The sequence below is a fragment of the Heliconius melpomene genome, chromosome 15 (assembly GCF_056956725.1).
Source record: "Heliconius melpomene rosina isolate 202511_hmr_F chromosome 15, ASM5695672v1, whole genome shotgun sequence".
Classification (NCBI taxonomy): Eukaryota; Metazoa; Arthropoda; class Insecta; order Lepidoptera; family Nymphalidae; genus Heliconius; species Heliconius melpomene.
The window spans coordinates 2,957,058-2,984,396 of NC_140403.1; the positions used below are offsets into that span (position 1 = coordinate 2,957,058).

General features: G+C 31.6%; 1 protein-coding gene across 1 annotated transcript in view; it reads left to right on the forward strand.

The window, feature by feature from the left end:
• Positions 1–271: 271 nt before the first annotated feature.
• LOC146531307 (uncharacterized) overlaps positions 272–27,339 on the forward strand; it is a 61,306-nt gene continuing 34,238 nt past the window's right edge. Inside the window, exons 1-2 of the mRNA XM_085198472.1 lie at positions 272–449; positions 7,534–7,730. Of these exons, the coding sequence (XP_085054598.1) occupies positions 7,658–7,730 (73 nt within the window). The 5' untranslated portion in view covers positions 272–449; positions 7,534–7,657. The remainder of the gene's footprint in view (positions 450–7,533; positions 7,731–27,339) is intronic.

The window sequence follows — 27,339 nt, forward strand, 5'->3', positions numbered from 1 at the left end:
GACCAAAATGAAGAAATTAAAATATTCAATATTTCACTTCCTCGAGTACATGGGATTCGAACCCATAAGCAATCACGTTTATAGACACACACTTGAGCTACTGTGCCACGATTGGCTTCTACAAAAAATATAATAAAATAAATAACATAAAAAAACCTCAAATATGTATTACAATAAAAAAAATATTAATAAACTTGTAACAATATAAGCTTGCGCATTTAGGCGGGCGGTAGAGTCGCTGAAAGCTCTGGCGTCAGTCTGTACCGCGCCGCCGTAGCTGACAGTCGTCGCTACGTGCCTGAAAACTTAAACGTAATTGTGCATGTGACTCGTTTATGATATAAAGTGCAAATGTGATGATTGTTTTTGATTTTCTTTATATATATATGTATATATATATAAAAGTGAGAAAATTTGTATTGGTGTCTGTGTATGGATTTCATTTTTGAGTAAGTGTTTTATTTAAATTGTTTTATTTTGTATTTTTGGGTAAGCTTTTTGCTGTAAGTTTAGTGCAATTGTTTTGTGAAAAATACGTTCGAAAATAATTTATTTATTCTAATTCATGATAGAACAATTGAGTATCAATTGACTTGTCAAAATAATGATTTTTAAATGTTATACCATATGTTTTTTTTATTTTAATTTTTTTTTTTAAACGTCTGATAAATATTTTAAATTTGGAATTTGAAATATACGTGCACGTGTTAATATTTTTTTTATTACTAAATATTTATATTTTTCCTGTCATTTCATTGAAATATTGTAATAAAAATCTAACTATAAATTATTTATAGAAGGTTAAAGGCAAAAAGCTTTAATTTTTTATATATTTAAAAAACAGCATAAACAACACACAAAATAATAGAAATCCGTATAATCGAATGGTATCCTGAACAAGTCGGTAGTTACCGATTCTCCTGGTATTGATAATATGGTAATATAAGCTATTTACATAATTCCCTGCTTGTCAGTAGTACGGATGATTAATCACCCAGGTCTGTTCTCGTCCTTCATTTCGTAGCATATCTACATAAATACATATATATGTACAATATACATATGTATGTTTTAAGAGGGTAACTAGAGTTAAGACAGTGCGTTTCCACCGATATTTTGAGGCATTGCGTGTTGAGTGGTGGAACTCTACGTCATGCTTGACTTTGTGTTCAGAGCGTAAAAATGGAAATGTCAGTAAATAATTCCCCGGAGTGGGAATTGAACCTGCAACCGTCGTGTTTATTATCACACGCTTGTGCTTCTTCGCCACAAAGATATTTTATATAAATACATGTTCAGCTTATAGTATACACTTCAAAAAAATTTAGGTATATTTATAAAAGTTAATATGTTATTGCCATATTACGATTTTATCTTTCATTATATTTTTTTATATTTTATCTTTCATTATTTTTCTTATATTTTTTTCATTATTTTACCATCTGACAAAGTAGAGGGAGCCTAGTGATTGTCATTCTGTTCTACAATTTCTGCTCATTAGAAGTCAAAGGGAGGCAAGTATTGGAATCCTAATATAACGTTCTATCTAGCCAGGTCTGAATAAATATTTCACTCAAGTATATTTAATATAAAAGTTCCTTTGTGTGGGGTTCAATGTCTACTATTATTTTTAGTTAGGTACTATAAAAGTGGGAGTAAACTGAGAGTAGTCTAATATGGTAAAAAATTACACATACAATACTTCCAGAATTGAGAGGAAAATAGGTAACGTAAATGTTTTAATAGGAACGGAGTGTTTTAGCACTAAGCTCACAGGTTCTCTATGCCGATACAGCGTGAAGATAAAAAAAAATACAAAAATTAATAAGCTTTTATAATTAATTAGCATAATTAAAATATTTGTTGTTTTATGAGTTAAGGATATTAGATATACGAGTATATTATGATATATATTGATAACTCCTACCTATAGGTATATATTTATTAAAAGAAAATTCATTTTAAAAGTCAATAATAATACTATTCAATTAAATCATTCATTAAAACAAGCTATTCATAAAAGACCTTTCAAAGCTTTTACGTTCATTATTAAAATATTTATTACGCTACACAGCGCACAATCGGTATTTTTTTATATTTATAAGCCAATTTAAATAAAACAAACATAAACTAAATGTTAAGGGATGTTTGCTGGACTGCATTTAAATTGTTTAAGCTGTCTCTGAGATTAGCATACATAAACAAACAGACAAACAGAAAAAAATGGAAAAAGTTGTTTTGGATTCTAAAACATTAATGGATTATCTAGGCCACCAAATAACAGATTTTCTCGAATATCTTTTATACGGACGTTCTGTACAATTTTATTATATGTATATAGACTATAAATCGGCCAGTTTTAGTTTAGGGGCACAAATTGTGACTGTAAATGGCACAGGTTGTAGGCACAGGTTCAATTCCTTCTCGATGAAATGGAATATTTAATATTTCCATTTTCTTCGCTCTGGTGAAGGCAAAGCACGGGATTGAGTTCAGCCACTCAACGCGTAATGCCTCCAGATTTCAGCGGAAAATAAAGAACGGAGAGTCTAAACACGTTCTTATGTTCCCTTTGAATATCCTACTATAAATGGATTGCTGTGTGAAAAAAAATATGAAAAAAAAAAATGCTTTATTTTACTGACCTTATTAGTTTGTGTTTTGAAATTTAAATTAGTTTTTCGCAAGTGATTGAGCATAAATTATGCATACATGTTTGTTTTATATGACAATATTAATGCGGAACTAAATGACGTCATTCCACTATATACATGGCGGACTACAATTTTAGCCTATAGTCGCCTGTAGACTGTATACGAGGCATATTATGGGTTCGATACGCACTCAAGGAAGTATTTAACATTTTCATTCCTTTTCTTTGTGGGAAGTGGGAAGTGGAACGTGGGAAGCGGAGTGTCTTAACACAATGCTTCCTCTACTTTCCTGCTATGTGTTGTAACACTTGGTTGGTATGTATGGCGTTGTGACATCGCGGCACAATGTATGACTCTCGTAAGTACTACAATTGTGGATTAATTTCCCATTCGGGGAAATAAATTATTTCTCTGGTAACGAGACTAAAATATGTCTTTAAAATAGAGTATTCTATCACTATGTTTTCGCTAGAAAAGTATTGGTATTCAATACCGCGTATGTTTAGCTTCAACATAATTCATCTTTATTATGACACCAAAACATAATATTATGATATTATGTTATGGCTTTTTGTCATTGTTGTAATATACGAGTATAACACAATTTCAAGGATACGTGTAATCTGCATTAATTGTGGGTATAATTAATAATTTAAATTTTGCGTACAGTACGCGCCTGTCTCATTAGCATCTAGATTCTCTTGTGACGCTTTATTCATACTAAAGGCGGTTAAATTGCTTCTTAAACTTAAATATTCATGTTAAAATTGCACATTATATCCCTACATTTTATATACATAGATATATTTTTTTAAAAGTTAAAAGTTTCAGAAATTAGCATGGGGAAACAGAAAAACAGACAGGCAAATAAAACAATTTAATTGATTTGTTTGTTTTCTTAAAAAAAAGGACAAACAACTGTATATATGTGTTTGAAAAAAAAAACACAATTATATAGAAATCACAGATAGATCCTTCAATTAACTATACATAGAAATGTCTATATAAGGAGTTTAAACAAACAACCAATCAATTCAGTGAGACACGCCTCGTTTATAATTAGCGTCTGTCCTTTTGTCCTTCACAGGATTAAATAGATATATTTGAAATGTATTCAAGTCCAATTTATATGAATGCTTAGAAATATAGGTGAGGTTTTATTGGTTCACGCTGTATCCTGTATATAGCAGGGTAGGCAGAGGGAACCTGGGAACTTAATGTTAAGACACTCCGTTTTTAGTAAGATATTACAATTCCCTTCCTTTGGCTGAATTCTGCAGGCGTTTTGTTTTGAGTTGCAGAACTAAACGCTGTGTTTTGCCGCGTTACTAAAGCGAGGAAATGAAAACTCTAAACATTTTATTGTAGGGAAAGAAAATTTGAAATATTTAATTTCCTAGAGACGTTCCTAGAGACGAAATCGAGCCCATGACCAGCACTGAACCTGCGCCGCGAGCGGCTTTTGGTTTTAATTAAGCTACGTTTTCATAATATGGCGGAAAATGAGAATGAAACACCGTAACACTAAGTTTCATCTAACTACGACATCCAAAAAAAAACATAAAATAAAAAAAAAATGTTATTTAAAATTAAATTAAATTAAGTCATAATCTATCTTTTATATATTTTAATGAACTAGTCTTAGTACTTATTTGTAAGTCAGCGACAATAGCATCCAATTTATAACCGAAAATTACTTAACAAATTTTAATAAATCCAATAATTTTAAATTTACCTAAATTTTAAGCATCTTTTCACGTGCCTGGATTTTGATTATAACAGAATAAAAATGTGCGCTGATAAAGTCATATTTTCAAAGATTAAAGCGTCGCCATCGCTTGTTTAAACAAGATCTCGGAGGGTTAATTCTCAGCGAGCGCAGGACCTTTATAAATTCTATGGAAAATTTCAGCTAGCCTAAGCAAAAGTTGGAAGTTTGTAAAATTTTATTAAAGCTGCCCTAGATCCATAAACTCAAATATGTATAGACTTAATTCTTAGAAGTCTGCCAAATGCGTATTATGTTCGAAGATTTTGTAATCTTCTATATTATTTATTTTACTACAATTTTACTTCTATACTAGGGGGAATAACAAACGTAATGTTTTATTCATTTGATTTTGACCGACTCAAAAGCCGAGTCCGAAAATATTTACGAACTAATGTAGGCTTTAAATGTGTATCAAATATATAATAATAGTTGCGTCTTATATCTTCCATATCTTCCTAAGCTTCCTATATCTTTCTATTATATATAAATCACGTAGCCATTAGCCACCAGCCATTAACACAGGCGAGTAAACAAATCAGATACAGCAATACCATAAATTAAATTCCAGTCATTTAAAACCGATAATAACTCTGGACGCTACATAAATTACCGATAGATAAGCAAAGGGTGCACAATTAGGGCATAATTAGGGCGGACCCAAAAATGAAAATGCTGAAAGGGTGATTTAAATAGTTGGTGGCCAATTACGTATTCTATTAGAAAATTGGTGTTTGTGCCTTGATTCTGAATGAAGATGGATTATGGAATTTGGTAATTTGATAAATTAAATCTGCTTCACGCTTTATCCCGCATTAAGGAGAATATGTAGAGGGAACCTAAAGTTAAAGCACTCTGTTCCCAATTTTACGATGAATTGCTGAGGGAATCGAACCCACAAACAAAATAGATCATTTCTGTGCTAAGAGGCTTCGTTCCCTACTTTTTAATCATTTTTCAAATATTACGTTTTCAATGGCCACTGGTAAATAATGATAAATAATAAATATATCATTCTCCCAAGAAAGCTATTCTTCACCACGACGACCCTAATACAAAAATCTTCCATTTTATATTTACTAATTTAGCTTTTTCAACGCCCTAACGATAAAGGAGGAACCAACTCTTTTTTGTACGAAGTAATGAAATCGTAACGACAAAATGTAACAACCGTAAAACAACTGTACCCGCCTCATACTTCTAATTTGGAGAAAAATATTCTTCCTTTAGGAAATAGACGTTAATTTCTCCCTTCCTTAAGGATGGAGAGATGGTTTGTATAAATGAAGGCCATCAGGGCGTCCACAGCCATTTTATTTTCTAAAGCTCGCTGTTTAATGCAAGATGTTTAAGCTTACAAATGTTTCTGAACGTCAATTATGTTGTTACTTTTTAGAAATCGTATTTTAGATTAAAAAACTATAGTTATTTATATGACGTGATTTTATATGCATATATGGCTAGATCAGAGTGTAGAGCCTTAAGAGTTTTTTAAGTTTATACGGGAACAGAAAAAATATTTTATTAATTTTACGGCTTAATGTCCGAACAAACGACGACTAATATATTTATATCTAAACTAGCGGACGCGCGCAGCTTCGCTTGCTTATTTAGGGGTGAATTCTAATAAACCACGAAACATGTGTTCAATGAAATATTTTTAAGAGTCTAAATTTTAAATTTTATAAGAATCGGTGCCGATTTAAAAAAAAAAACCATACAAACTTTCAACCCCTATTCCAGCCCTTTAGGGTTAACATTTTTTAAAATCCCTTCTTACTGGATGTCCAAATCACGAAAGTAAACATCTGCCCAAATTTCACGTTTCTTGTTGTTGTTGTTGTTCTTTAATTATGGCGATCCGAGCGTGCCAGTTCAGCACTAATCACTTCGCCAATGTCACGTTGAATGGAAAACACACAAAGGAGAGTGTTTCACGTTTCTACGCACAGCGGTTACGGCTGTGCGTGCGTCTTACCTCAGTCAGTGAGGACAAGTCTTTTTAACCGACTTCTGTAAGAAAAGGAGGTTATCAATTCGACTGTATTTTTTATATATATAGATAATATAATATAGATATAAATATACACAAACAAAAGTAATATTATAATATAAATACACACAAAAATACATGAGGGTGTGGTTGATATATTATAAGATTTATGGTTGTACAGTTTTCGCCATTTCTTTTTGCGAAGGTCGACCGAAGCAGACAACCGAGGAAGGCGTTGTTTGAAGTTTTTCCACCATTTGTATTGGCATGTATTCGGATCCTTGGGTTACTTTAATACCGTTAATACCGGAACTCTTTGTTGTTTTTTTCAGAGATAGCTAATCTTATAAAAAGTGTGCATTATCATTTTTGTTTAAGTTTTAGGGTTCCGCACTTTTTTTAAAATTTTGTACGGAAAAGTGAACGTCCGCCTAAGTTTAATTTCAATAGTAATTTAATCGAAAATTTCCCTATTCTAGAACGCCATTAATGTAGTAATGCTAATTGATTAAATACTAATTATAAATTTATAGTGTTGTCCTACTGAACTATCTACTGATAGTGATTATTTAATATCTGTCCTAGTTAACTTTTGATCCTCCATGCATCAACAATATATACAATACAATACAATACAATATACTTTATTGCACATAAAATTTACACAAATTATATACAAAATAAGTAGAAACAACATGTGCAATAAGCTAATAACCTTTGGCCGTTGGAGTTGTATAAAAAAGATGGTGATGATGATGATTTAATAATTTAATATATTAAATTTAATAATATAAAACGCAAATTTCAATTATCAAAGATTGTTTACAATGATGATATAGCAGTGTAAGCAGAGGGAACCTATTTATAAGGCATTGTGAATTTAGTGGCAGAACTCAGCGGCCGCGCTTTTACCTATGTACCTACCAGAGCGAAACAATGAAAATATTAATAAGCAATAAATAATTCATTCCCCCGAGTGAGAATCGAACCCACAACCATCGCATTCTAGTAGTAATAATCACACGCTTATCTAAGAAATAATGAAGCATAATATATAAAATAAATTGATAATTCAATCTTATAATATTTCTAACTAAAATAATTTTCTTTTTTTCCAGATTAATTCGGATAAATGAAATTTGAAGAATACCAATGTTGTATATAGATAAATAAATAAATATTTTAAAGCAGTGTAGTGACTTAAAAAAATGTATAATAAATTATAGTACAGTCGCAGAGACAATGGCTCGGACAATTGGTGTTTTAATAGTGTTGTGGATAGCAAACATCCCTTTACGTCGAGCTGATAATTTAGGTAAGTATTATTTTATTTTCTCTTTATTAGACCATCTATGAGTACGTAAATATAAAATAATTAAACATAGATATCGTATCGTAGACGGTAGTGGGTTCAATTGCCACTTGAAACAATTAATTATTTTCATTTCTTTTAATTCTAGTGCTTAACGAAAGGAAACGAGCGAAATGTCAAAGTAGGTTCCCTTTACTTTGCGTGAAAGAGCGTGAAACTGAAAAAATATTAAACATTGACGTGAATTGACTCAGCAACTGTTTATCGATTATGTACATAATTTATCGATTTCGTTGATTTAAGACTCATATCTTATTATATTATAATTGAATAAGCCTCTTAAAGCAACGTAATATATTCCTACAGGATTACTCCATCTATTCTCCATTTCTCATAATTTATGAAAATGGCTTGTCAATTGTCTTTGTCAGAAGTTATTCTTGCTATTAATCTTAATTTCTGTTCGAAATTTGTTTGTCGTATTATTATAATTTTCGAATTATATTCATGAAGATCTACTAGACATATTAATATTTGGAATATAATATCATATTTTATTTAGGCAATAAAATAAAGTCTAGATCTCATAAAACCTAGAATATATATTGACAAGACGATAATTAATTTATTTATAATTTATTATTCATAAGGCCAGTCGGGGGCAGGGGCACAATGTATGACTAAAATCGGTCATTTGTGGGTCCTATTCCCCCTCCAGGAAATAAAATATTTATATTTTCATTTCTTCGCTCTGGTGTCGAGGCAAAGCGAGGTGCGTTCCGCTACTCAACACACAGTGCCTCCAGAACTGTTTCTTAACACTAGGTTCCCTCCGCCTAACCTGCTGTGCGGGATACAAGAGTGAAGCTGATTTTTTAATAATTCATAATTTTCTTAAGCCAGACCTGGCGCTGGGCACAATCGTGTGTCGGTAAACGGGACAGTAGTGTCTTGATGGGAACGGTATCTTAATACTAAGTTCCCAGGTTCCCTCTGCATATCCTGCTAAGTAGGTATAGAATACAGCGCGAAGTAAAAAAAGAATATATAAAATTCCTTGAATTATTTATTATTTGACATTTTATTGCAAACCATAAATGATTATAGTACAAATTGTTTCGGAACGGGTGAGCGACCACTGTTTACCAGCTCGTATATAATGGTGCACATGATAATTAGTTTTGCTCTCCTATATTCATTCCACGTAACCTTAATAAATAAATGGGAAAATCTATAGTATAATATGTCATTATATTTTTTTATATTATTAGACGCTGAATGCAGCATATAGTAATGTAACGAGAGAAAACCTAGTGTTAAGGCACTCCGTTTCCTCCGTTTGCAACGAATTTTTCGAAGCATTGCGTTTTGAGCTTTTGCCTTGGTGCTAGAGCAAAGAAATATAAATATAAATAAATAATAATTCATACCCTCGTGTGGGAATCGAACCCATATTTCTTTCATAGAAGAACTAACGTCAAGATTCACTCTTATTTACCCTAGCAAATAAAATTTTCGTTTCTTCGAATGGAAATTGAAGTCATAACCGTCACGCTTACAGTCACACATTATTCCACTGATCCACGATATCCTTATGTACTAGCCATTGGGTAGTTTCTAAAATTATTATTAAATGCCTATTTAAAACAATTTTTAGTACCATATAACGAGTTGAAACTGGAACATCATCAGGGTGGACTGTTAGCTTAGGACCGGCTTAATTGTTAATATCCTGGACGGTTCATCTTAGCAGGTATTCAGAAAATTGATTAAGTTGCTTTCCAAAATCAGGTTAGAGTAAATTTAATTAAGCTCTTCGTAAACCAATTTTCTAAAGTCAATAACACGTATATTTACTTAATTTTTGATAGTGAATGAGGGTGTTTTATGAATTTATTATATAATTTATATATATGCGTACATTAGTATATTATATTTTTTAGTATGTTCATTGGAATTGTATTTTTATTTTATTTTGTTAGAGAAAGCTGGTTCTAATCCTAAACTGTACATTTCCTTAAAATTCTGCTATACAAAAAAATAAAATTTTTACATATTAGAGAAATGATTCCATCTTGGCTACCAAGAAATATTTCTTGGTTTTATTTCTGAAGGCTTTATCCTCTGGGTCTTGTATCTATTTGATACATATATTCTTATGTCAATTTCTCTAACTCCCTGCAAGATGCAGCAAACATAAAATAAAAATAAATAAAAAAAAATGTAAAAAAGTAGGTGTATACATTTATAATTTTTAAAAAATACTAAGCTTTATAATTTATATATCCAATAAGAAAAATATTTATTAAAATCACTTCCAAATTCAAGGTTCACAAGTCGAGAAACATTGTAAAGCTTAAAAGGATTTTTCGTAGGTTAAATATATTACTTAACCCAATTAAAGAAGCATATTGGGTGAAACTGCATAATTCTTAATAACGATATTCCCGAGTAAGCATTTTCCGTAATGAACTACGGTAATAATTAAATGAAATGAGAGTAAAAGCAATCACTGCCGTGACAAATTGTTATTTAAAATGCTAAATTAACATAAGTACTACGTTTAATGTTGTTCGTTTGTGTATGTTAATTAATAATCTCATGTTACTTTGTATTTTGTCTACAGCCTATTCCTCAGTTTCATGCTGTATCCCGCTGCAGGGTAGGCAGAGAGATTATAGTGTTAAAACACTCCGCTCCCCACATTCCGCCAAATTCTGGAGGCATTGGTTATTCAGTGGCCGAACTCAAATCGGCGCTTTGCCTCGTCGCCAGAGTGAGGAAATGGAAATATTAAATATTTAAATTCCTCAAGTGGGAAGGGAACCCACAACCTGTCTCGTTTATATTCACACGCTTGTCTCGACTGTCCCTGCCCCTGCGCCACGACTGGTCTCGACTTTTTGCACTTTGTAGTGCAATTTTTTTAAATATACCTATGTCGAAATATCATAAGCTTATACATATTTCAATTATTTTTTCTCCTGGCTCAGGTAGAGAGAGCACGGCATTGTTGATAGAAGAGGAAGTTCTTATCATTGGGATTCCCAGGTTCCCTATCATAGAAGAGTCTATATGCGGGATACAGCGTGAAGCTACAAAAATAGTAGGTACTTGTTAAAAGCAATTAAATTATGATAATGACAAAATATCAACGCACTAATACTAAGTTAGCTAGCAATAGAATAGTATTATATTATACCCTATATAATTTCATATGCCCCCAAGAGTTTCATTTTCAGTCGATATGAACTGCTCTGACTGTATCTGAATCTTGTACGTGACAAGAACTTCGTATAGTTTTGTAAAATAGTGACATCGGCTTAGGGTCCTTTCACACTGTGGAGTTAATTTTACAATTTGTCAGCTTCATGCCTATGTCGCAAGATTGGCAGAGAATCTAGTGTTAAAACACTCTGTTTTCAATTTTTTTGTATCAAATATCGAAGCCTTTTTGTGTTTAATATCGGAACTCTACGTGATATTTTTTTTAATGCGATAAAATGAAGAATAATATAAATACCATCTATATGAATCACATCACAAGGGATAAGTTTAATAAATTTAAGTAATACTTGACAGTGTTTTTGTTTCTATATTTAATTTATGTTATATTTTGCTTTTTTTATAAAAGCTAGGCAAAATCTCAAAATTATAATTCAGCACAATTCTTTTTTATATTTACCTCAAATCTTTAAGAAACAGTTTACATTCATTTTTCGTATGATATATCATTAAAATATACAATTGTGTTTGAGATGGACCTAGATAAGACCATTTGATACTCTGAACTGAACGTGAGTGTGATAGGAGCCTAAATAATGGTACGAATTTATCTAACCGACCACGTCTCCTCTCGACCGTTAGATGACGGCGATAAGTATACTTTAGCATTATTTAGATTCGAATTTCTGGTCCCTTTTATATATATGGTGGAGATGAAATCTTTCCCTGCTCATCCTTCTTGTATTTTGTTCTTAAAATATGTTCCTTGTATAGGTTTTTAAATGTCTCAATTGCTCTCTGATAAGAGACAAACGTGATCTTGCCCTTTTTTTGTTATAAAATAGAAAGGTTGTTTTGCTATAATAATGTCAAGCTTAAAATTCTAAATATTGGTTTTTTATTTATTTATTTTAAATTGGGAAACAAACAGCTTTTACAATACTTTTTAGCATACTACATATCTATATTACATTTGCCAATAAAGTTTCCACTTTTACATGAAACATGGAGTGAATATAAAAGAAAAGAACTTTTTACATTTTTTGTGGCTTAAATATAATATAATTATTAAATATACAATTTTTTTCGAGTTATATATTTCTCAGATTTGGTGATAATTAAAAACAGAAGTATTTTGGTTATTTATAAAATTTTATAGATTTAAACCTGTTAACTGATATATCTGAAAATGTATTGAGCCAACTTTGATTAAGCTGGATTTTAGGGGAGATCAGCGTCCACGAGCGCACAGACAAACAAAAAAACTAACAAGCAGACAAAAATTTAAACAATCTATATTTTAGGTTCTACTACATAAATAAATTTCACTAATAACAGATTTTCTCATATATCTTCCAAGAATCGATGAGTTATAATTTTATTATTTAACTCTATCTTCAATTTGCCCTTACTGATGGACTACTAAAATATACTCTTGCCCAACTTAGTCTTACAAATGTCCCAAGTCTACTGAAGTTCTGAGTTTCATTGATAGAAATTCACAGTAAAATTATCATAATAATATTTGGCGTTGATCAAATTTCTACGTAGAAGTTATGAAATTTTATTTTCACTTGGTTTGTGAGTAAAGAAAGTCTTATTCATAATATTTTTCTTCGTATGTTTTCGACTTTGTATATAAATTTAGTAGGGTATCTTCAAATACGATGGAAGTCATTAATAAAAAAGTTGTTATATAAAAAAAAAGTACGAGACAATTTTTTCCTCAGAAAATAATGAAATCTTTTTCCAATTTAATATAAAATACAGCATTAAAATTAATTTTTAACTCTATGGTACGATGCTTATTGGGAATGTTGAATAACTTTTATTGCTCCACTCTGGTAGAACGAACCGTTTGAGATATTCCACTTCAATATAAAATATTTCCAATTTCGGCGAAAACTGGATTTCGACAGAGTATTTTAACACTGACTTCTCTTTGTGTTTTGGGTGAAGCTGAAAATATAAATAAATTTAAGTGTAACTGTAACGCGACAGTTGTGGAAGAAACGTGTTCCACTCGAAGGAATAAATTATTATTTTTTAATATTTTAATTCCTTTCACCAAGGCAATAGCCCGGCGTTGTGTTAAGCTACTCAACACGCAACGCCATGAAAAAACTACGATTATAGAGTGCCTTAACACCAGGTTCCCTCTTTCTATGTTCCCTGCGATATGTAGGGTAGAGCGTAAAGCTAATATAAATAAATTGTGTTTAACAAATATACCTTATTTACGACATCATTTTCATATTTCAATATTTAAGCGTTTGGCAATGTAAATAAAATATGTGATTTACCAAACGATAAGAGAAAAATGTTCACGATTTATTGACATGTTAATCATACTAATAAAATACCGTTACTTTCCACGGAAATTTATAGCTCGTTAAATTTATTACGGTTCCAGAACATTCCTTTATAATATAATATTTTTCCTTAAATTGATATTTTTTATGTAAATGAGAGGCCGGAAGTAATTTTGAAATTATTTTATAATTTTATCATTTTATTTCAAAAATTTATATGGCAATTCAATATCAATTTTGTTTCGGGGCTTTCATGATATAATAATTACAATTTATAAAATTATGGAGATGGCTTCTAACTTTCAACGTGGTGGTTGTGGGATCAATCTTCGATGTAAATAATTAATTTTCTCTGGTGAGATCAACCACAATTTTACAAATTAGCCAATACTTTATCTTCATCCTTACGTCGTAGCACAGGGGCTCAACCATGTGATTGTAAACGCGAAGGTTGCTATTGGCATAGAATGTAAGTTCTAAATTTCACTTAGCAATTTTGTTCCCATCAGACACCAAGCCAAATATCAACCTAATAGTTCAGTACAAATTTTAAAAAACCTGAACCTTAAATAATGTTAAGTGAAATTAATAATAAATAAATAGAATTTTATTCCGAGTGAACATAAAATTAGGCACCCTCATAGATCTCCCATTGTTTTGTCGGTTAACTTGGCTCTCATTTCATATTTATGTTTTTGATGGGATATATCTCACACGGACAGACAGCGAAAAAATTCAATTTTATTATACGTAAAGATTTTCTTTGTTATTATTAGTTTAATATACCTAGATAGTAATTAAGTATCTTAAATATTGATAAATTAGTTAGTTAGTTATTTATACATGTTTAAGATACTTAATTATTTACATTATAGAATTCATAAAATTCAAATAGAAAAATTGATATTTCTTAGAAAAAAACCTGTACAAAGGAATCTACTAACAAAATAACATTTATGTGCCTTTTTCAGTTTAAAGTAAGGCTGTCTAAGGCTTTTTGCTTCATCCCAACAGCGACCAGGTCTTACCTAGATCTAGGTCAGCTTGCATATGCAATACAAAGCTTGACCTAAAAAAGAAGTGCTAGTTAGATACGTTATTAAATAACAACGACTCGTTGCGTCTGTCCGTAGAAAATACAGTCATTAGTGATATTCGTATTAGCAACTTAGATATTTAGTGTTTTGTGGCGTATTTTGTTAAAAAAGAAATGATAATATTTTAAAAATTTGACAGCCTTCATTTTAAATCAAATTAAAAAAAATCGTTAAATGCGAGTGTGATTCGCCCAAGGGTCAGGATTATAAGTTGACTGGAAATAGAACTTGAGAAATTTAAGTATGTCTCATGTTGTATAAACACAAACACAACAAATGTATTACAAATATGAAAGTGTAATTTTTTTTTAAAATATCTATAAATTTTATTTTTTCGCTAATTTTCGTTTATTTGTATTGTTTATTTTCACTTCGTGCATAATTCTATAGCTGTAAGTCTACGGAACGTTGACAACGGAATTTAACTTCGCCATGTTTTTTACTAAGACCAAGTAACAAAAATGATTCATATATCCTAAAACTATCACATCTTATTGCCAACAACAAAAACATCTCATTGTCAAAGCCTCAATTTCATTATTATTTTAAATTAAATGCTGAAACAGAATAAATATTCCCACCCTCAATACAATATTTCTATTAAGACCCTTTCAGCGTGTCACCTGCAGTTACAGAAGAAGTGAGTATTATGTTACAAATAAGAAAGATATGGATTTGACGTTTCTATCCAAAATGTCTGCTTGACGAGATCCGTTAGTGGGTATGGTTGACAATGTGGGGATATTATGATTTTTCTAACTTCATGGTGTATCCTATATATATATATATATATATATAACCTAGCAACCTAGCGTTTTAATACACTGAGTTCTCCGCTTTTCGTCGAATACTTCCGGTATTCGTGTGTTAGTACTGCGTGATTAATTATAAAACTTATGAATAAACTTATATGATATACAATTTATATTATTAACTATATTACCGTCATCAAAAAGTAAGGAATACAGGTTTTTTTTTGTTAATTTAGTAGGACTATTTCTACTCTATCTATAACATTTGCAAATCAGATCAAATCTATTTGCTAAAAAGTTGAATTATCTCCGAGTTACGCATGTTTTTGTAAATACGCCAAAAAAGATTGTATCGATTTTTACAATGGATGATTTTTTTGAAGAACTTGAAGAAGAATCAAATTTATATTAATACTACATTTACAGCAAAACAGTAAATCAGTTACATTTTCACTATCAACATGTGTTAGACAAAACGTCGTGTGGACTTCGAACTAACATTGGAACTCATAGAACTAAAACTTGCAAGCTTTAATTCTATTACAATTTCAACTTAGAACCCAAGACCTACACGTTATATCAACTAAGGCAGTAACTTGTGTCCCATTTACCTTAGTAAATAGAAGTTGTCTGTCTGTCGCAGTATTGTGCAAATGTCAATATTTGCCTTATTGGTTCTGGTTCAGGTAAGACGATGGTGCTTAACAAGTCTGCTACGTGTGAGGAGTTCTATAGAGGTGGTTGATTGTTTTATAGAATATAGTAGTATGAGGCCAGACGTGGTGCTGGGGTACAAGTGTGGGGCTGTAGACGCGACTGATTGTGAGTTTCATCTCCACTCGAGAAGATAAAATATTTAATTGAATTGTATATAGTCTATGTCATTATTGTAATTCTTATGAATTCAACATATATGTCATTTTGTACTCGTAGTAATTATAGTTAATTAAATTCGTCTAAAATTTTTGCATAAAATTTCATAGATTCATCTGTACAATGTCAATCTTTCAGATATAAAATAAATTCATTTGTAGAAGTTCGAATTTAATATACACGTAAGAGCATAAAACAACTTTTCAATGTCAAGACCACGAGAACGGTATCACAATAGAATTGTATAGTTTTTTATAATATTTTTCTTATATGATTCCCATTCTTTTGTATCAATTGAACTGACTTTTGAATACGACTGTCGTATCTGTTTTCAGGGTTCCGTAGCTCTAAACAAAAAACGCATTCCTTATAGTCCTACCTACCTACTTCATCAAGCTGAAATTAATATGAAATATTCAGGTCTACGATCCCTTAGAGCACTAAAAAAATAACGTAAGTCAACGCTATTAAAGGATACGGATATTAATGCATCGTTTCTGATGCCTTTAGTGTAAAATTCGTCGCGTATACAAAACCTGTAGGGGAGTTTTTGGCACACTGTTAACTGATCGAACTCCCACATTGGTTTTTAATTAACTTGATATTAAACAGAATATTCTATTATTCACTACATCACCCGTTACTGGCCAAAGAACGGTCTTCGACTCAATATCCTGCCATCCATTTTTAAATTGGAACTTTTGTATACCTACCCTCATTTTATTTTCTCATGTTACCAAATTTTAAATGAACTTTGCTAAAAACTTCTGTTATAATAAAAATAAAAATTGTAAAAACAAACATAAAATTACTAATATATGCTATTTGAAAATAAGCACAAAATTTTAAAATGTACAGATTAAATAAATCAATTATAATTTCAACTCCTGCAACTTGAACATTTAATAAATAGATTTTCCAAGAGCAACTCTACTGTGTACAATTCGACAGAGGTTTATCTCCACCTTCACCTTAGAGTTAGAAAGTTTTGAGTGGGGGAAGTTTCCGCTAACTTCCCGTTAACAAACAATGCTTGTACACTCGGATGACTCTTTGTTAGTCCGACAAACATGTGAAGTCATTCTTAGAGGTATACAGATTAAAATATTATGCAAATACTATTTAGTAAGATTACTATATCAGGTCTGTGAACCCTTGGAGAATAGAAAAAATAAAGCTTCTAGAAAAACGACATGGTTATATAATCCTTTTGAGGTACGGAACCCTAAAAACAATAACTTTAGATTTAGAAGACGTTTTATAATATATATCAATTTTATACTCTATATTAATAATTAATAACCAACATATTTTATTTTAATTGATGTAATTGTTTCACATGTCAAATGATTTACGATTGAATTTTAAAGTAAATAAATAATGTCAGTAAAACAATGTTCTGTTGTCAATATGGTAATTTAATTTTATGTACCGGCCTGATTCTGAACTGATTCGTTGTATCAACTTGTTTATAATAAGGCTGTGATTGAAATTTAAAAATGTAAATGAGCTGACATTTTAATAGTTTTGTTTTAAATGTATTCTATTCATGCGAATAGAGATATTTTTGTTACTTTACTCTGTATACCGCATGGTCAGAGGGAATGTAGTGTTAAGATACTCCATTCCTCACGCACATATATTCAAGATATTGCATTATGAGTGGCGGATATAAACGCCGTGCTTCATGTCGTTATCAGAGCCATACCAGCCAGGAAATGAAGATACTGTCTTCCCCCGAGTGAGAATCGAACCCTCAACCATCGTGCTTAGAGTCAGAAAATAAGCCTCTTCGCCACGATGGCCTACGATGACGGATGGTTAAAGAAACCGTATAAATAGGAAATGAATTTTAATATTTTCATTCTAGTATTCTTCGCTCTTGTAATGAGCTCGACACGCCATGCCTCCAGAACGCGGCGGAAAGTGGGGAACAGAGTGTCTTAACACTACGTTCCCTCTGCCTACCTAGCAGTGTGCGGGATACTTCGTGAAGCTGAAAAGAACAAGGAAAGCTGGAATAAGAAACTCGTGTATTTTCATTGTATTCACCGAAAAAACCAACAGAATTTATACAGTAAACTTTTCTAGGTCATACACTCGGATATCATATATTTTACGAGAATAACAAATCACGAGTCCAACTTTACATAATTAAGTTTAAAAGTTTATAACACTCAGTTGAAAAATATTTAAAAATCTCACGCTCGAACTTTTATAAAGAATGCATATGAAGTAATAAACTTTGCTCTAAGTTTTATTCTTTCAACATTGGACATGTGGGGTGCACGGGTTAATAAAAACATAGCCCAAGTGCTCTAGGGGTTGTAAAAATTTTATAGCTGAACCAAATGCTAGTTTTTTATGTTCCTAAATTTTTGGGAACGTTAACACTGATGGTACTTACTCGTGTTTAGAGATTGGCTTCATTAAGTAATGTGAAGTTAGTATAATATATTTAATGAAATAATTGAATTAATTAATTAATTAGCTCTCTTTGTGTTAACAGTTTCACGTTTTCTCGTAGTAAGTAGTTAAAGGATGGACCATAGTGTTAAAACACTCTACCCAATTTTCGAAACATGTCTTGTTGAGTAGCGGAACTTAATGCCGCGCTTTTTTTAGTGGGATTAAGTCAAATTGATGTTCCGTTGATGCATCATATTAGCTGATAAATATTATTTTCAAAAGACCTTTTAAGATAAGATAAGATAAAAAGTCTTTATTGCACATTTACAAGAATTATAAAGATTATTTTAGGACATAAAATGCACAAAGGCGGCCTTATCACTAAAAGTGATCTCTTCCAGGCAACCAATCCAAGGATACGATACATATAAGAGTGAGGGCAAAATGTGGTGCAAAGCTTGAGTAAACTTAATAAATATACATACAATACACAATACACTGTACATACAATACATAATACATATAGACACATACATATAAATATACATATATATACAATACACATACATAAATATATGGAGAAAATACATACATATATACATTAAATATATATATAATTAGGAAAAAGAGAAAATAAGATAAAATAAATGATAAAGATACAAGTAGGTATAAATATACTACATCCGAAGATAATGATACTTAGCTTTACGCTTAAAGATATTTTTAGACGTAGACCATCTTACGTCTCGTGGTAACGCATTTCATAATTTCACTGCTTCTACAGTAAAAGATTTAATGTAGCAGTGTTTCACGTTATCACGTTTCGAACGGGGACTGAAAGGAATACAGGAGTTAGAACCAAGGAAGGAAAAGCGTTCCTTAAGTTAGGAAGGAGTATCGGGATGGAAAAGGATGGAATAGAGGAGCGTGACAGTGTGGAGGTTCCGACGGTTTTCTACAGAAAGCCACCGCGGCCTAACGCGATACTGGCTGATGTGATCAAATTTCTTTCTTTAATTTTACCTTTTCTTTAATTTTAAAATGAATAATATATGAAATATGCCTTAACGCAAAAGTAGAAATGGAAGTGTTTTAACGCGATGTTTCCAGATTTCCTCTAACCAACCCAGCAATATACTGAATCTAAGAAGAAAGAAGCTTAAAAAAAATATACATATCTAAAATACACTACTCCGCTTCATATAATATTCAATAATAATTACATTACGCTTTACTTAAGACATCTAAATTTCATCTTGAGATGACGTGCGTGTGATCTTTGCTCCTTGATAGAAGTTTACCCTCATCTAATGTTCATAAATGCGTAAACTATGAACCAAAGTGTGGGCCCAAATTGATATTTAGACATTTCATGCCTAAGGCGACTCTAAGTAGGCAGACAGTTAATAAGATAACCGTAGCAAAGATATACGTGCTTGGCTATCAGTAGTGAGTGACCTGTGACGTCAAACGCTATTTGGTTGGTTTGTTACCTCAGAACTTTTGACTGGATAAACCGATTTTGATGATACTTTTTTTATTTGAAAGCTAGTGCTTCCCGTGTGATCCTATTTAAATTTGATCCATTTCTGCCAATAATCCATGAGAAAATTACATAAATCTTAAATTTTCATTTAAGGCAAATACATAATCTGTTAACATTTCAACAGTCTATTACAGTTCGTGAGATACAGTCTGGTAACAGACGGACAAATAGACAACGGACAAAAAGCGAAGTCTTAGTAAGAGGGTCCCGTGGTATCCTAATAAGGGACCCAAATCTCTCTCTATTTTTAAAAAATACTTAACAATTTTACCAACATTGTTTTCTTATAAATGCATTTGAACTGCACGTCCAACAAAATTATTTCATCAAGTCAGCTCCAATAAGAGGCAATCTCCTGTCAACGTAATGAATACATGCTGAGGGCCTGCCTCGCTTTAGATTACTTTACCCTTGTCTAATGTGAAGTTACGCGTAACACATAAACTGCCTACGCCAAAATACTCGTAGACCACCTCGATTATATGGCTATTTTAGTATTTTTCGTGGTATAATAAATAATTTAGATACAATTTTAATAATATTTTGTCTAGACTTCAATACTATATTTAATAAAGTTCGATAAAAATAGAATAAAATAAAATAAGAATGGTCTTAATGAACAGATTAATTTATTAAATTACTGTATTTAATTATTTAGGTGGTTCTGTATTTTTGCATTTATAATCCCGATTGTATTATCGACACTGAAAAAATATATTTCTATAACGTGGAACATTTTATATGTAATACGAGGATAATCATTTAAATTTGTAGAATAAATTAATAAATAAATATCTATTTTCAATACATTTACCTTATCCGAGACATAAACCTGTATCTTATACAGTAACATATTACTTTTCCATAAGACCAGTTATTTATATAATATACCTTCGTAGGTGTTATTTTACTTTGAAATATAGTATAAAATTAAAAACATAGAAATATTTCACACTGTCTAAAAATTGTAGAGCGCTGCAACGTCCGGAATAAATGCCCTACAGCAATCTTAAAATATACAATGTTTTATGAAGACTTCGTATTTACATATGATCTAACTATATTTTATTTTATTTTGTAAATTAAAATTAAAAATTAAATCAGCTTCACGCTGAATCCCGCATAAAGCAGGGTAGGCAGAGTGAAAATAGTGTTAAGACACTCCGTTCCCTATTTTTTGTCTAATTCTGAAGTCATTGCGTGTTGAGTCGCGGAATTCAACGCCGAGTTTTGCTTCGACTCTAGAGCGGAGAAATGAAAATATAAATTGAAATATTTCGTTTCTCGAGTGGGGATCGAACCCACAACCAGTCACGTGTAGACTCACACACTTGAGCCCATTTGCCAACTGACCTTAAAATATAATCTAGATATATTATTTTTTATTTTATTCTACTATTTTTCATCACAGTCCACTACTCTCTTGGAAGATAGATAGACACAAGCTGCAGAGAAATCATTGCGTCATCCGTTTCTCTTTTCTTTTCTTGTAATGAAATGTAATACCATGTCTTTTGCTTTTCAAGATTTGTTGTGTTTCTGAAAAATATAATGTTTTTTTTTTTAAATATTAATAATCATATATGGGGAAACCTGCTTACGAGCTCTTTGTGATGCTGAAAGCGGAGAGCCTAGCAGTCGACCACACTGGTTTTGCGCCCGAAGCGTTCGCTGTTCGCCAACTATGCAATTTCAGATTGTTGAAATGGGAGAGGTTCGTTAGTTCTCATTCAATGGCCTAGTAGACAGTCTATACAAACCCCATTTTTTAATCCCAGCTTAGTTTTCCATATACTTTCCACGCATTTTCAGTGACTATTTCTTGGCAATTCACCTGTTTTATTGAATTCACCGGTTGATACGTCACAGAAAAACATTTTTATATCCTCCAAGGGACCTATTAGACCTGTGTCAAACCAGGCAAGACTTTTAAAAGTTCCTTCTAACCTCAGAATTGTTAAAGAAAAATATAATAATAGTAATAAGGATATCACATTTTCTGAGACAGCAATGTAAAAAACATAAATAAAATTTTGTTTTATATTAGTCAGTAATAATTATACGAAATTAACTAAATACAAAAAAATATTTAAATCTATCGCTTATGCACGAATTTGATGATGCCGTTGTGAGGCCATTTTCTTGACTCTGGTAACAAGACAAAGCCCAGCGTTGAGTTACGCCACTCAGCCCACAATGGTATAAATTATCTATTTACAATACAATACAATTACTTGAGTTAGCTAATTTGAGTGATTTGGGAATCAAACTTATAAAACCTTTTGTTGTAAAGTAAATAATAGTACCTTTATTATATAGATAGATTAGCTTTTGTTCGGGAGGAACAAAGAAGCCCTCAGGACTATCCAAATTTAATCATACAGTTTCTACTCAGAAATTAATTGAGTGCAGCTAGTTGGCTTCGACAGCATACATCGCTCTAACATTGAATCTATATTATAAGATTTGAGTTGATACGTTAATTTTAGTTTTAATGATAACTTTTTCGTTTATAAAATCAGAAGGATGCTAAGGACGAGAAAAATAATTTTTAAATATATAAAATTGTGTGACAATTTACTTCTTTCTTTTGATATATATTCGGTAGCTTCAGCAAACAATTATTATTAACAACAATATTGATTACATGGTCATATTCTTTTATGGTCATCAGAACTTAAATTTCAGCCTAATAGGATATTAAAAAATTAACCAACATGGCAAGTTAAATAAAATTGTTTTGCTTATAATAACATCGTATTTATAAGTACATATATTATAATGGTTAAATGGACATTTACTGTAGACAAAAATATTTACTGTAATTCAGCCTCCCCTTCAATTCTAGTGTCAAGTAATAGACAAAACATATCATCGAAGGCTAATTGTTTCTAAGAAATTTATTGTTTTACCATAATGCTTTCTTATTTTTCAAGATTTGCTTGCAATATTTAATTTTATTATTATTTATTTATATTATTATCCTATCCTATCCTATCCTATATCTTATAAAACAAAGTCGCTTTTCGTGTCTGTCTGTTGTTTCTAACTCTTCTTCTTCTAAACCACCCAACGGATTTTATTGCGGTTTTCACCATTAGGTCGAGTATTTTTCGTAGAAGGTTTATATATAGTTTATTATTTGTACATTCTTATGTAAATAACATAAATACGAAAAATATGAATAAAGTCCTACCCGCTGAGACACTTTCGCGCATGCGCTGCTTTAATGGTAAGTACTACATGAAAAAAATGTACTGGAGTATTGTTCCTCTCAATGAGATCTACAAAAAAGTCCGCGAGAGCATATTTTTATCTTTTAAGGATAACGTGTAGTGATCATATTTCTGTCTAAAAATAATAATTTCAATATATTTTTTATTGTGAGGGATATTTTTCCATAATGGTATTGATCCTTATCCTTTAAAATACTTTATTAATTTTCTACGTTAAACGAAGATAAAATTTGCTTTTTACACAATTTCGAAATTGCGAATAGTTTAAGAGAAAAACGCATTTAATTGTTGACACATCACGTCGTTGACACTTCAGCAGTATCGACTCAAGTTTCACTTATCCCTTACTCTCAGCATATAAATAAGTATATTAGTTACGTTGGCCATTTAATGTAGACCAAAACTGTCTTTTCTGTTTTTCATTTTAATAAGTACTTTAGAAGTTGTTACAATATCAAAAAATCCTTGCTGCGAAACGGCTCGCCACTCGCCATGCGTCCGCCGTGCCCGCCTGCCTTACACGCATCGGTGGTTCAGTGGTAGAATGCTCGCCTGCCCCGCGGGTGGCCCGTGTTTGATTCCCGGTCGATGCATTCTATTTAATTTTCCTCACAGGCAGCCACGTAGTGCTTGCTTTTCATCAGGGACAGAATACCCTCTTCAGCATTAACCACAAGCAAAAAAAAAACCCGCCTGCCTTTATAGCAACGAAGATTTAGATGCGTTTGCACGTATTGGATAATTAGAGTTGAATGTATTATTTCAGCGCGATATATTTTTTGTAGTAGTTATTAGTAGGTAGGCTTTTGTTTATAATTTCTTCCGTTTAAAAATAGTCATTTAACTATCTAAAAATAGTCATTTAAATATATTTTAATAAGTACTTGAAAAGATTAGTAGCACAGATTTAAAATTACGGTACCTACTAAAAAATCCTTGCTGTGTAAAACAATTGGAAAATCCTTATTGAAACTACGAAAATGCGGGTTGCATTAGGGTTTAATTAATTTTCACATTATATTAAGTGCTTTGCAAACATACATTATATGAATAATCCAGTAGTAAAAGCGGGCGAAGCCGCAAGGGGGTCGCTAGTTATCTATATATATAAAAGGACTTGTCCTCACTGACTGAGGTAAGACGCGCGCACAGCCGTAACCGTTGATGGTAGAAACGTGAAATTTGGACAGATATTTACTTTTGTAATCTGGACATCCACTAAGAAGGGATTTTGAAAAATTTTAACCCTAAAGGGGCGAAATAGGGGTTGAAAGTTTGTATGGAAAAAAAATTAAATATGCACCAATTTTTATAAAATTGTAAATTCAGACTCTTAAAATGATTTAATTGAACACGTGTTTCACGGTTTTTTGGAATTTACCCCCTAAGGGTGCCAATATGGGGTTTAAAGTTCGTATGGAAAAATCTTTAAATCGCCATCGCTTTTTATAAAATTTGAAATTAAGACTCTTAAAAATATTTCATTGAATACATGTTTCGTGGTTTGTTTTAACTCATCCCCTAGGGGTGCAAATAAGGGGTTGAAAGTTCGTATGGAAAAATCTTTAAATCGCCACCGATTTTTATAAAATTTGAAATTTAGACTCAGAAAAAATATTTAATTGAACACATGTTTCTTGGTTTATTTTAATTCATCCCCTAGGGGCGCAAATAAGGGATTGAAAGTTTGTATGAAAAAATCTTTAAATCGCCATCTTATTTATTTTATTTTACTTTAAAATAAGTCCATTATATCTCTTGATCATTCACAATCCTAAGAAATCAAACGCTATTGTCTTTTAAGGTCGTCTTTTTATAATAGAGCTGCAGAATTAAAAGAAAAAGGTAGATTTACAGCTATTTTTATACAATACGAAATTGTACCATGCTTTTATTGTAGCAAAGTAGGCCTTTTCTTTCAAACTGGCTCTCCACTAACCACTCGTGGAGTGGGTGGAGTAATGATACTTTAACTTTAGGGCCGTTGGTGTATAGTACTATGCCCCTAAATGCATATCTTTATATATGCATTTAGAGCATATGCTTAATGCTGAGCTCTTAAAGATAGAATAGATGAAGCACATTATAGGTATCATCAAATAAACCAGTATACAAATAAAATTGAAATTATTTCCTTTGCATTTTTAATCAGAAACTTCATTAAGCTATATTAGTATTGAAAAAAATATTTATATATTTGTACAAAATTAGGTCAACTGCCAATAATAATATAGTCGATAACACAGTAAATTTTGAATGAAATGGCTAGCACTATCTAAACGCACTCAGCTTTACTCGTATATTCGAGGACATGAAGATGTCTGTCTGACCGCCAACGTAAAACGTTCGTTCGAAGTCTTAGGTTCGGTGGCGTAGTGGATAAGGTCTAAGAGGTTGCCTGAGATGATAAGGTCCGCTTCGCTCTGATCTAGGAACTGTCGGAAGAAAAAAATCATTTCTGACCCTGGAATTAGACCCTTCAGACGCTTGGAAGATGAGACTAATCATTGCAAGTACTCAAGATCGTGCTAAGTAGAATAGAACGATTTGGAAGACAGACCCTGGTAACAAAGGCTGGGGACTAATGCCAGGCAGATCCAGATAAAAAATTGGATAGCATATCATCAAGTTTACCTATTTATTTACTTTTCCGTACGGTTATAGGAAGGGCTCATGCTATGGAAGCAAAAATTAATTTGTAAGGAAAAATATAATATTTTAATAAAATGTACGTACAGAAATTAAAAAGATTGAGTGCCACTATGAAATATAGTTTTTAATAGAATTTTTCAAGCTGCTTTAAAGTGGCTACAATAGTTATAAAAAATATTTTACTTTATTTTTCCTTTACAATTTTTTATTCATTTCTCATTCTAATAGAAATTTCTATCCAGTTATATAATTTTTGTCTATAAAGTAACAGTAATCAATTATGTTTATATATTTTAACAAATTGTAGCCCGTGTCTTTGTTTGGAATGATTAAAATAAAAAAAATCTAATGAATTTCGATAAACCCTCTCGTAGTGCAGCAACAAGTCCTTATAGTCCTTAATCAGTTCCACGCTGAACCCCGCATACAAAAGGGAAGACAGAGGGAACCTAGTGATAAGTCACTCCGTTCTCCATTTTGCGTGTTGAGTGGCAGAATTAAACGCCGCGCCGATGCACAAAATGTGACTGTAACCGCGACTAGTTGTCAGTCCGATTCCCACGTGCGAGAAAAAAAAGACCATAGAATCTCTATATCTATATAAAAACTAAACTATCGACTGTCAAGTTCTACAATTTATATTAAGTGAAATAGATCGATAAACACCCAGACATTATAATGTCTATAGATTGCCACTTTGCGCTCCCATCTAGAGCTGTTAAATCTTATACGTCTAGTAATTTCACATCTACATTTAGCTCTCTGGAAGTGGATTGATAATTGCATACTTGTATAACTGCAAAATGGCTAGAAACACCTAGATTAAGGTAAATATTCACGCCAAACAAGTTTTATTTTAAATATGCTTAGTATTAATCAAAATTGTAGATTTTGATGTGGTTTTCACTAATAGAGAAAGTGATACGAGAGAAATATTTTTATGTATATTGTATTGGTGTGAGACATATAATAACAAATATTTGTAATGAAAAAATATATTTTTGTGCAATTTCTGTTCATAACGGGAAATATCTGGTAAACTATAGCGTCAATTCTGCTGAATATACTGTTAAATATGGAATACTAGCGGCCCGGCCGCGGCTTCGCCTGCGTGAACTACGTTATTATTAATTTCTGTCTCCATGAGTACCTACGTCCTATAAGTGACGTACATGCAAAATTTGAGATTCCTAGCACATGTAGTTTCTGAGATTTCGTGATGGGTGAGTGACCTTTCAATTTTATATATATAGAAAGATGAATAATATGTAATATAAAACTGCGAGCAAAATATTCTATAGTATCAAATCAATTTTAAAACCATGAAAATTGTTTTGAAATATCAATAAATACATAAAATTCATATGTTAGTTTATATAAAGTGGCGTTAAGCTGCCCACCCAAAGAGTATTGATATCGACATAAAAGAGCAATCGATGTGATGCATGCCTTGTTTATACTGTACGTTGAAATGGGTTTATGCTATATTTAGATTCTACATAGGCCATTT